We start from the raw sequence: 12,994 nt of genomic DNA, 5'->3' as shown, positions 1-12,994 counted from the left end.
CTCAGATTTTTTTGAATTGGGGGATATTTGCATATACATAATGAGATATCTCGGGGATGGAACCCAAGTCTAAACATGAAATTCTCTCCTCCCATTTTCTTCCTCCCTCCCTCCCTGTGTCATTCTGCCTTTTAAGTAAATGAAAGTGAATAGACATTAAAAAAAAAAAAAAGAAGTCAGAGTAAGTCAACTCCTTGTGTCTTTAATTTTTGACCCTAGAATACTTCTTTACTCTATGTTTATCTTCCCTTGGTTTCTGTCTTTTCTCTTTAAGAGAAAGAAGATTTATTATCCCTTTACTTTTTTGGTAAGAACCTCTTGAACAAGTGCTTTCAAGTACAAAAACTTGATTGTCAAGTGGTAGCAATTTACAATGACTTACCAAATTTATATGTCCTTTTCCATTTGTGATATTTTATTTACAGTAATAATTGCATCATTAATTTTTTGATAGGCCACTTGTATTTCTTTTGTACTTGCTATATGTTTTTGCAGTAGAGTTTTCATTCAGTTGAATTTATAAAGTAGAAAGTAGAAATGCAAACAAATTAGTACCAACACTAAATCCTTGATTACTTATTTCTAACTGGTTGACTACGTATCAATTATAGAATGAAAAGTGTGAGCTACATATAAAATCCCTTCACCTAATAGACAGCCCGAGATTAGATATGTTATTCTTGCTTTTTTAAATCCAAATTTAAGTTTCTGTTGTTATTTTTTAAATATTTATTTATTTATTTTAAAGAGACATAAAGATACAGATCTTCTATCCACTGTTTCACTCTCCAGTTGGTTACAATGGCCAGGGTTAGGCCAGGCCAAAACCAGAAGCCTAGAACTCCATTTGGGTCTCCCCCATGGGTGACAGGAGCCCAAGCACTTCGGCTATTTTCCATTGCTTTCCCAGGTACATTAGCAGGAAGCTAGATTGGAAGTAGAGCAGCCAGGATTCAAACCAGGTTCCATGTGGAGCTGCTATGCTGGCCTGTGTACTTGCTTTCAGAATGTCTACAAGGCTGAGACAAATTATAGGGAAATCATTCGAATTGTAACACCATCTCAGTGAAATCTTGGCTGAGAAAGCCTGATAAAATCTAGTGCGTTAAGCCGCCATCTGCAACAGCAGCATCCAATATGTGTGCCAGAACATGGGAGATCCAGATGGTGCTCCAGACTCCTGGCTTTGGCCTCGCCCAGCCCCAGCCAGTGTGGCCATTTGAAAAGTGAACCAGCAGTTGGAAGATCTCTCTGTCTCTCCCTATCTCTCTGTATTTTTGACTTTCAAATAATAAATAAATAAATCTTTATTAAAAAAAATCTAGTGGCCGGCGCCGCGGCTCACTAGGCTAATCCTCCGCCTAGTGGCGCCGGCACACTGGGTTCTAATCCCGGTCGGGGCGCCGGATTCTGTCCCGGTTGCCCCTCTTCCAGGCCAGCTCTCTGCTGTGGCCAGGGAGTGCAGTGGAGGATGGCCCAGGTGCTTGGGCCCTGCACCCCATGGGAGACCAGGAAAAGCACCTGGCTCCTGGCTCCTGCCATCGGATCAGCGCAGTGCGCCGGCCGGGGCGGCCATTGGAGGGTGAACCAACGGCAAAGGAAGACCTTTCTCTCTGTCTCTCTCTCTCTCACTGTCCACTCTGCCTGTCAAAAAAAAAAAAAAAAAAAATCTAGTGCTTAAAATTATAATTGTATTTACTGTCTATCACTTATTCAGTCATTTGTTTCATTCAAGAAATATTTATTGAATATCTACTATACACTAGGCACTAGAAGTATAGAAATAAAGGTGACCTACCTGGAGGTTACATTTTGGTGGGGGAGATGCCACTCCGGGAGGGCCGGTGTTGTGGCATAGCGGGTTAAGCCATGGCCTGCATGTGCTGGCAGAGTCCTGTCTGCTCTACTTCCGAGCTATCTCCCTGCTGATGGCTGATGAAAGCAGCTCAGGACAACCCAAGTGTTTGGGCCCCACAACCACATGGGAGACCTGGAAGAGCTCCTACCTCTGGGCTTTAGCCTGGCCTAGTCCTGACCATTTGGGGAGTAAACCAGCAGATGGAAGACCTTATGTCTCTCTTTTCTCTTTCCCTCTTTCTCTGTAACTCTGCACTCTGCCTTTCAAATTAAGAAATCTTAAAAAAATAATAATAATAAAAACAGATGTCTCTTGAGACACCTGCCTTCCATATCAGAGTGTCTGAGTTTGAGTTCTGTCTCCACTTCTGATTTCAGCCTGGGGACAGCAAATGATGGCTCAAGTACTTGGGCCCTTGCTACCCTTGTAGAAGACTCAGATTGATTCCAGGCTCCTGGCTTCAGCTTGACCCAGCCCCAGCTGTTTTGGGCATTTAGAATGCCCACAGATGATGGCCGGCGCCAGGTCCCACTAGGCTAATCCTCCACCTTGCGGCGCCGGCACACAGGGTTCTAGTCCCGGTCAGGGCGCCGGATTCTGTCCCGGTTGCCCCTCTTCCAGGCCAGCTCTCTGCTGTGGCCCGGGAGTGCAGTGGAGGATGGCCCAAGTGCTTGGGCCCTGCACCCCATGGGAGACCAGGATAAGTACCTGGCTCCTGCCATCGGATCAGCGCGGTGCGCCGGCCACAGCGCGCCGGCCGTGGCGGCCATTGGAGGGTGAACCAACGGCAAAGGAAGACCTTTCTCTCTGTCTCTCTCTCTCTCACTGTCCACTCTGCCTGTCAAAAAAAAAAAAAAAAAAAAAAAGAATGCCCACAGATGGGGATCCCTGCAGATGGAAGATCAGTCTCTCTCTCTCTTCCCCTCCCTCCCTGTGCCTCTGCGTCTGCCTCTCCCTTTCCCTCTCTCTTTTCTATTCAAATAAAATGAAAATTAAAAAATAAAAATTTCAAAAAAAACACAGCAGTTCATCCACTGTTGTGGGAAGGATAGCAGAATATGTGGGTACAGAAATATATAGAGTAGAAAGTTAAGTGGTGGGAAAAGACTATTTTTTTTAACTTTTATTTAATGAATATAAATTTCCAAAGTACGATTTATGGATTACAATGGCTTCCCCCACATACCGTCCCTCCCACCCACTACCCTCCCCTTTCCCACTCCCTCTCCCCTTCCATTCACATCAAGATTCATTTTCGATTATCTTAATATACAGAAGATCAGCTTAGTATACATTAAGTAAGGATTTCAACAGTTTGCTCCCACACAGAAACATAAAGTGAAAAATAATAGATGATTTTTTTTTAAATGATGATAAATCAGATCAGACCTATTGTCATGTTTAATCCCAGTGAGAGTCAAGTTGGGAGTTGATAATTTTTTTTTTTTTTTTACAGAGGATCAGTTTAGTATACATTAAGTAAAGATTTCAACAGTTTGCACCCCCATAGAAACACAAAGTGAAATATATTGTTTGAGTACTCGTTATAGCATTAAATCTCAATACACAGCACATTAAGGACAGAGATCCTACATGAGGAGTAAGTGCACAGTGACTCCTGTTGTTGACTTTACCAATTGACACTCCTGTCTATGGCATCAGTAGTCTCCCTATGCTCCAGTCATGAGTTTCCAAGGCTATGGAAGCCCTCTGAGTTCTCCGATTCTTATCTTGTTTAGACAAGGTCATAGTCAAAGTGGAGGTTCTCTCCTCCCTTCAGAGAAAGGTACCTCCTTCTTTGAAGACCTGTTCTTTCCACTGGGATCTCACTCGCAGAGATCTTTTGCCAGAGTGTCTTGGCTTTCCATGCCTGAAATACTCTCATGGGCTTTTCAGCCAGATCCGAATGCCTTTAGGGCTGATTCTGAGGCCAGAGTGCTATTTAGGACATCTGCCATTCTATGAGTCTGCTGAGTATCTCACTTCCCATGTTGGATCACTCTCAGAAACCTGAAGATAACCCTACCGTTCGACCCAGCCATCCCACTCCTTGGAATTTACCCAAAGGAATTTAAATTGGCAAACAAAAAAGCGGTCTGCAGCCTAATGTTTATTGCAGCTCAATTCACAATAGCTAAGACCTGGAACCGACCTAAATGCCCATCAACGGTAGACTGGATAAAGAAATTATGGGATATGTACTCTTTAGAATACTATACCGCAGTAAGAAACAACGAAATCCAGTCATTTGCAACAAAATGGAGGAATCTGGAACACATCATGCTGAGTGAAATAAGCCAGTCCCAAAGGGACAAATACCATATGTTCTCCCTGATCGGTGACAACTGACTGAACACCAAAAAGGAAACCTCCTGAAGTGAAATGGACACTATAGGAAACGGTGACTTGATCAGCATAGCCCTGACTGTTAATGAACAACTTAATACATTATCCCTCTTAGTAGTTTTTTTGTCTGTTCTACTTAATATGACTGGTTTAATTCTGTAATTAATACACAGTTATTCTTAAGTGTTAAAAATTAACTGAAATGTGATCCCTGTTAAACATAAGAGTGGGAATAAGAGAGGGAAGAGATGTATAATTTGGGACATGCTCAAGCTGACTTGCTCCAAATGATAGAGTTAAAAACATACCAGGGGATTCCAATTCAATCCCATCAAGGTGGCATGTACCAATGCCATCTCACTATTCCAAGTGATCAATTTCAGTTCACAATTGATCATAATGAAAGGACTAAGAGTCAAAGGGAGCACATAAACAAGTCTAGTACCTGCTAACACTAACTGATGGGAGAAGACTTTATTGATTGATTGCCTTTATTTTCTTAGTGAAATAAGAACCAGAAATATTAGCTAAGTTAGAATAATATATTGGAGATTTAAGAGCAAATGTGAGAGCAGGCATTTAACCTGGTGGTTAAGACACCCATGCCCCATATGGAAGTACCTGTATTTGATTGCCTATGCCAGCTTCTGACTCCAGCAGACCCTGGGAGACAGTGGTGATGGCTGAAGTAATTGGGTTTCTGCCATCCACCTAGGAGATCTGGATTATATTTCTAGCTCTGGCCCAGCCCCTGGGATGTGGGCATTTAGGGACTGAACCAGCAGATGAGAGCTCACTTTGTCTCTCCTCTCTGCCTCTCAAATAAATATATTAGGAATTTTAAAAAGAGCAAGGTATATGACATAGTTATCTTGAAGAGTAGAAAGTATAAATACACTAAGGAAATCTAGTAGAATTATCAGCCAGATAGTCTTTTGTTTGCTTCGTCTTTTTCTTTGAGAGAAAGAACAAGCTTCCATCTACTCGTCCACTTCCCACAGTGCCCGAGATGCTCTGGACTGGGCTAAGCCGAAGCTAGATCTGGAAACACAATCCAGGTCTCCCATGGGTTGGCAAGAACCCAATTACCTGAGCCATCATTGTTGCTTTCCATGGTCTGCCCTAGCAGGAAGGTGGAGTCAGCAGCCAGAGCTGAATATTGGACCCAGGTGCTCCAGTGTGAGACACAGCAGGGTATCTTAACTTCCTGGCCGAACAGAGAGATGTTTTTGTCTTTCATTTTAGCTTTTTATGTTTTTTGTAATTATATTTAAAAAAAAAAAAAAGATTTACTTACTTATTTGAAAGGCAGAGTTACAGAAGGAGAGAGATGTTCCGTCTACTAGTTCATTCCCCCAAATGGCTGCAACAGTCAGGGCTTGACTAGGCCAAAGCCAGGAGCCAGGAGCTTTATCCTGGTCTCCCACATGGGTGGCAGGGACCCAAATATTTGGGCTGTTGTCTGCTGTCTTCCAGGAGCATTAGCAGGGGATTAGATCAAAAAAGGAGGAGCCAGGTCTCAAACCAGCACTCCAACACGGGATGCTGGTGTTATGGTTTAACCTCCTATGTCACATGCTGGCTCCTAAATATCTTAGTTTTATGTCCCCTGTTTTTGAGTTTTAAATTCTCTAGTTCAACTTTGTACTCCTACCTCTTATCCCACCAAACCAAAATTACTTTTTATATCTGTGTGGTCCACTATTAACTTGTTAATGATTCATTTTTCAGTTTACTAAGAATTTTGCATGCTTGCTTTAAATTATACTCCTGTTTATTATAGTGGATTTTAATGCTGTCAATATAAAAATATTTCAGATATTAATCTATTATTTTACATTATTCTAGGGAGAAAATTTATAATTAAAAGAAGATATTGATGTGATGGAAAATGGAATTTTTGGTAGTATGCTGCATTTATTATTTTTGTAGCTCATACTTCATAGAAACAGTTATTTTATTGCTTTTGAATAAATTTTATATTTTAATATTTCTAAAGAAAGTCCTTTCTTCTAAAAATAGTTATATTGAGAGTGAAAATTAGTTTTATTATTTTTGGTTTAAACTTACTATTTTATTTGTGTTTGTTATGTCAAACTTATTGCTAAAAATGTGTAAGTACATTGACTAACTCAAATTTCCAGACTACCATATTTTTCACTGATTTCCTAGTAATACTTATTTTACAAGTTAATAATAGAAATTTAAAAGCCATGTGACAGGCTCATAATTGTAATGACTGACTTTTATTGACTGTATTTTCAGAAACTATTCTAGGCATGTAATATTAGCTCATTTAATCCTCATAACAACCCTATGAAGTAGAGACATTATTTTTGTTTTACAGGTAGAATTATTTATTATAATGATAAAAGTTATGATTTGTTGTATCAAGAAATGGACTTTGAATTAGTTACTCCATTTATACATGATTGGCTTTATGGTAGAATAAAAATAGTACCACACAATTAGTAAGGCATATATAAGCCTTCTAAATCTTGGGGTGAGCATTTAGCCTAGTGGTTAAGACACACCTGTGTCCTGCCATCAGAGTACCTGGGTTTGATTCTCAGCTCTGTCTCCTGACTCCTTCCTGCTGTTGCAGACCTGGGGAGTCAGTGATGATGGCTCAAGTAATTGATTTTTTTTAATTTTATTTATTTGACAGGCAGAGTGACAGAGAGAGGTAGAGACAGAGAGGGAGGTCTTCCATCCACTGGTTCACTCCCCAGATGGCTGCAACGGCTGGAGCTGCACCAATCCAGAGCCAGGAGCCAGGAGCTTCTTCCGGTCCCCTACGCAGGTACAGGAGCCCAAGGACTTGGGCCATCCTCTACTGCTCTCATAGCAGAGAGCTGGATCGGAAGAGGAGCAGCCAGGACTAGAACCGGTGCCCATATGGGATGCCGGCACTTCAGGCCAGGGCGTTAACTCACTGAGCCACAGCACCGGCCCCAAAGTAATTGGTTTCTTGCCACTGACATGGAAGACCTGAATATTGTTCCTGGCTTCAGCCCAGCCCAAATTGCAGGTATCTGGGGGAGAGAACCAGCACATGGGAGCTCTCACTCTTTCTCTTGCTCTCACCATCTCCCTCATTTTGCCCTTCAAATAGATGAAAATAAACATTAAAAAAAAAAGTCATCAGAATCTGATTGCTAGCAAATCATTCTTTCTGCTAAATGTGGAGAAACTATTCTGGCTCAGCTCTGCATACCTGTGGCCATAGCAGGGTGTGTTTGATCTGAAATCTTTTGTTCTAGCATCTCTGTCTCTACATCAACCTGGTGTCCTTTCAGTTCTCATACTCTCTGATCTCGGTTGATGTTTTTCTACATTATTGAAAAGTTTTTTACCTTTACCATTTTCTGCCAATATACATGTAAAGAGGTGATTTGCCAAAGTGGTTAAGCATGAACTTTGGGGGTCGGGTGTTTGGTGCAGCTGTTAGGGTGCTGTTTGGGACATGTACCCCATATCAGAGTGCCTGGGTTCAAACCCTGCCTCTGTTTCTAATTACTGCTTCCTGCTAATATGCACTATGGGAGGACAGCAAGTAGTTGAGTTCCTGCCACCCATGTAGAAGACCTGAATTGAATTCATGGCTCCTGGCTCCTTGCTTGGCTCTGGCCTAGCCCTGGGTGTTATGGATATTTGAGGAGTGAATCACCAGATAAGAGATATCTGTTTCTCTACTTTTCAAATAAATGTATAAATAAATAAATAAATAAATAAATAAAGCTTTTTAAAAATCTTTAAAAAAAGAATATGGGCTTTGAGTAAGTAAACTTAGACATCCAGCCATGATGGAATAAATGGTATTAGTATTCCCTTATATCCTATACAATTATAAAACTGGATAAAATATGCAAGGTGGCTCTTTCTAGATAATTAACTACAGGAAGCACAAGACTATTAATCTCCAATAGAAGTTAGATATTCATGGATGGCCACACTATTTGCCTAGACGCTCAGATTAGGGTTATACTCCCCATTTGTAGTTGTAATACCAAAAGTAACCCCAAAGTGGAATGGCGATCATGCTGAACTGAGGAGGCTACTCTGGTGGCTTTAATTTGTGGACAGAAACCAGAAATGAAGAAGCTTTGCAGAGAGTATAACCATGGAAGACTAAGGTTTCTCTCACATCCTTTGTGAAGGGCAGAACTTACATATGGTAGATGAAATTTGCAAGACTTAATAATACTACTATGGGTCTGAAAAACAAGATGCCAAAAGTTGCACAGTGCTGGGATATGTTGGTGTTTTGGCCCAGCCATGGAACAGGATACTTGCTGAGTGTCTCTATATGCAATTGAAATCCATTAAAGCCAAATTTTAGAAATAAGATGAAGCTATAATGGCTACACCATAGAACGAAGTCAAAACCAAAAAATATAACCAAGCCTGAGAAAATCATCTGTGTATAATTTGATTCAATCATTTACTATTTAAAGGAAGGTATCATAATCCAGAATTGCTATTATATTTTAGTAAAAATATCCAACATACACTAGACAGATGAAAAAAATAGAAGAATATGACTCATAACCTAAAGAAAAGATAGCCAGTAGAAACTAGCCCCAAGATGACCCCTAGATGTTAGAATTAGCCAACAAAGACTATAAAATATGTAACAACTGCAAGTATCTTCAAGGGTTTAAAGGAGAAGATGAACATCATGAGTGAGCAGATGGGGAGGAATCTAACAACTACAGAATATACATTCTTTTCAAGTACACAAGGAATGTTTAGGGACCATGTAGTGGGCCACAATTTACATTACAGTAAATTTCAGAAGACTTAAACCATCTTGTTAGAGATTTTCTGATTGTAATATAATTAAAGTAAGTATCAATAACAACATATCTAGAAAATCTTCAAATATTAAATCACCCCACTATATAACCCTGAGTCAAAGACTATATATAAAGAGAATTTTAAATTACTTTTAATTTTTGATATAAAAACACAAGTTAAATTTGTGATGTACAGCTAAAGAGGAATTTATGGTTTTAAATGCTTATATTAGTAAAGAGGAAAGGTTTAAAATCAGTGATCTCAAGCAAGCAGTAAGACTAGCAGTTAAGATGCCTGTGTCCCATATCATAGCACCTAAGTTCAGTTCCCAGCTCCTGACTCCAGCTTCTCCCAGTGCAGACCCTGGGAGGCAGCAATGATAGCTCAAGTGATTGAGGTCCTGCCACCCATGTGGAAGACCTAGATTGAGTTCCCAGCTCCTGGTCCAATTCCTGCCATTATAGGCTTCAGTGAAAAGAAGTTATCACACCCCATCTCTCTCCATGTACCCCTGCCTCCCTCTAAGATAAATTTGAAAATAATTAAAAGTTGTTTTTATTTTTTTAAGCAATACTTTCCTTTTTTTATTTTTTGAAGATTTTTCTACTTATTTGAAAGGCAGTTACAGAGCTCTTCCATCCACTGGTTCACTCCCAAAATGGCCACAATGGCCAGAACTGGGCTGGTACAAAGCCAGGAGCCAAGAGGTTCTTCTGGGTCTCCCACATGATGCAGGGGCCCAAGTACTTGTGCCATCCTCCACTGCTCTCCCAGGCACATTGGCAGGGAGCTGGATTGGAAGTAGAACAGCCAGGACTTGAACCGGTGCCCATAAGGGTTACCAGTGCTAAAGGCAGCAGCTCTGCCCACTATGCCACAGTGTTGGCCCATTTAAAAAATCAGTGACCATGGAGCTCTCGGTGCTGTGACCCAGCAGGTTAAGCTGCCACCTGCAATACTAACATTCCACATGGGTACCAGATGAGTCCTGGCTGCCCCACTTTGGTTCCAGCTCCCTGCTAATTCCTGAGAAAGCAGTGAAAGATGGCAAAAGTCCTTGGGCCCCTGCACCTACATGGGAGATGCAGAGGAAGCTCCTGGCACCTGGCTTTGACCTAGTGCAGCCATGGCCATTGCAGCCATTTGGGGAGTAAACCAGCGGACAGAAGAGATTCCTTTCTCTCTCTCTCTCTCTCTCTCTCTCTCTCATCTCTCATCTCTCATCTCTCATCTCTCTCTCCCTCTCTATATATATCTCTGCCTTTCAAATAAATAAATAAATAAATCTTTAAAACAAAAAAGAGAAGAAAATTAACACACCTAAAAGTTGGTGTATTAAAAATACTTGCAGGGACTGGCATTGTGGTAACAGGGGTTTTAAGTCACTGCTAGCAACACTAGCATCCATATCAGAGAGCTGGTTCAAGTCCTGGCTGTTCCACTTCCAATCCAGCTTCCTGCTTATGTACCTGGAAAGGCAGCAGAAGATGACCCATGTACTTAGGACCCTGCCACCATGTATTTAGGAGTTCTTGGTTTTTGGCTTTAGCCTGGCCCAGACCTATCTAATGTAGCCATTTGAGAAGTTAACCAGCAGATGAAAAATCTCTCCCTCTCCCCATGTCATTCTGCCTTTCAAATAAATAAAACTTTTACATAAAAAAATAAACTAGTAAAGCTGATCAAGAGAAAAAATATATTACAAATTAAATATTCAAAGTTTTAATAAAATTGAAATATATAGATATATATATATTGAAATATATATTATCAATATATAATTATCAATATTTAGAATGAAAAAGGAGTGTGACAGAGCCTCTATACATTTACATATATGATTATGGAATATTTAGAAGACCTTTAATGCCATTAAATTTGACTTACATGGATGAAATGAAATAATTCCTTGAACAACACAACTTACCAAAGCTAACACAGATGAATTTTAAAATCAAATAAGTTTAAAAATCTAAATAGTTTTTATTGTGAAAGAAGTTGTATTTGAATTTACAACATTTCCATAAAAGATATTTCAGGCCCAGGTAGCTTTATTGGCAAAGGCTAGCAAACATTTAAGCAAGAAATAATAAAAGTTTTACAGAAACTCTTTCAGAAAATAAAGGAGGGGAAATTTCACAGCTTATTTTATAAGACCAATGTAATCATAATATGAAAACATAACAAGAATATTATATGCAAAGAAGTGATAGCCCTTGTAAACATAGACCAGAGATTAACATACTAAATCCCTCAGGCCAAACCTAGCCCGTCCCTGATTTGAAAATAAAATTTGTTTCTATATTGTCTGTTGCTGATTTACACTGTAATAACAAGATTGAGTACTCACAGTTCAGATAGACTGTACAGCTATTACAAAGCCCATAATATTTACTTGACCAACTCCTAACAGAGCTACTTTTGTACCAATGATTTTTTTTGACAGAGTTTAGACAGAGAGAGAGAGAGAGAAAGGTCTTCCTTCTGTTGGTTCACTCCCCAGATGGTCGCTACGGCCGGCGCACTGCACCGATCCGAAGCCAGGAGCCAGGTGCTTCTCCTGGTCTCCCATGCAGGTGCAGGGCCCAAGCACTTGGGCCATCCTCCACTGCACTCCCTGGCCACAGCAGAGAGCTGGCCTGGAAGAGGAGCAACCAGGACAGAATCCGGCACCCCGACCGGGACTAGAACCTGGTGGGACTAGAACCTGGTGTGCCAGCGCTGCAGGCGGAGGATTAGCCAAGTGAGCCGTGGCGCTGGCTGTACCAAATGTTTTTTAAAAATTAATGCTTTCTCCCCCTGAGATCAGCAATAAGGCAAGGATGTCTGTTTTCATCACTTCTCTTTATTTTCTAGTGGAGGTACTAAACAGTACAATATGGCAAGGGAACAATGAAAGGCAAACATAAAGGGAGAAGTAAATCTTTATTTGTTGATTGCATGATTATAAATGTAGAAAATCCTAAGGGATTTTCAAACTACCTACTAGAACTAGTAAGTGATTTTATTAGCAAACTCACAGGATCAATATACAAAATTAAAGATAATTCTAAACAGTAGAAGTTTGACATGGAAGGTAGCAAATGATGGCTGTAGTACTTTGGTCCCTGCCACTCATGTGGGAGATCCTGAGTATTGGACTGGACTTCAGCTTGGCTCAGCCCTGTCTGTTGCAGGCATTTGGGGAGTAAACCAGGCAATGAATGATGTGTGTGTGTGTGTGTGTGTGTGTGTGTGAGTGTGAGTGGTCTTTCAAATAAATAAAAATACTTTTTTTAAAAAAAGAACGAAGTTGGAGAACTTGCACAAACTTGTTTCAAGAATTATTTAAAGGATGGAATATCAGTAGAACCAAGAAGACAATTCTCAAGTTTATCAGTAGGACAGAGTATATGATATATAATTTATTTACCTATATAATATACAAAAATAAATATTTAATTGATTTTCAGCAAGTCAATGAAGTCATTCAATGTTAAAAGTCTAACAGATAATGATGGTATGACTAGAAGAAAAAAGACCAATCCCAAGTCTTGCTCCTGACTTCAACTTCATGCTAATATAGACCCTGGGAGACAGCACTGGTGGCTCAAATATATGAGTCCCTGCCTGCCATGTGAAAGAGTTGATTTGAGTTCCAGGCTGCTAGCTTCAATCTGGCTTAGCCCTGGCTGTTGTGGGCATTCGGGGAGTAAACCAGTGGTTGGAAGGAGGATTGTTTCTCTCTCTCTCTCTTTCTCTCTGTCTCTTTCTCTATCTCTTGTGTGCAGGTTAGTGCGCACTACCTTTCAAATAAAAAATTTTTAAAGAAGTAAGCAGGCTTTAAAGTTAGATCTCAGTTTGGCCCTGGTTTCTCTCTTACAAGCTACATTACTTTGTTTTTGTTTTTGTTTTTGTTTTTAAGGAAAGGGGTTTATTGGGGAAAACTCAGTAGACCGGAGGGAAGGGGCGAAGAGGGAAAAAGAGAGAAAGAGACTGTAAGAGAGAGAG

General features: G+C 40.4%; 1 protein-coding gene across 12 annotated transcripts in view; it reads left to right on the top strand.

Annotated features, from left to right (window-relative positions):
- Positions 1 to 12,994, top strand: part of CCDC18 (coiled-coil domain containing 18) — a 137,781-nt gene that overhangs the window by 122,914 nt on the left and 1,873 nt on the right. Inside the window, exon 29 of one of the 12 annotated variants that reach the window (XM_070078030.1) lies at positions 6,053 to 6,107. The exons of the other annotated variants lie outside the window; for them this stretch is intronic. Coding sequence (XP_069934131.1) covers positions 6,053 to 6,067 — 15 coding nt within the window. The 3' untranslated portion in view covers positions 6,068 to 6,107. The remainder of the gene's footprint in view (positions 1 to 6,052; positions 6,108 to 12,994) is intronic. 12 annotated transcript variants of the gene reach the window in all.

This window comes from Oryctolagus cuniculus, chromosome 7, assembly GCF_964237555.1.
Source record: "Oryctolagus cuniculus chromosome 7, mOryCun1.1, whole genome shotgun sequence".
NCBI lineage: Eukaryota > Metazoa > Chordata > Mammalia > Lagomorpha > Leporidae > Oryctolagus > Oryctolagus cuniculus.
Note: the sequence above shows the minus strand (reverse complement) of the source record. Positions and strands in the feature narration are given on the sequence as shown.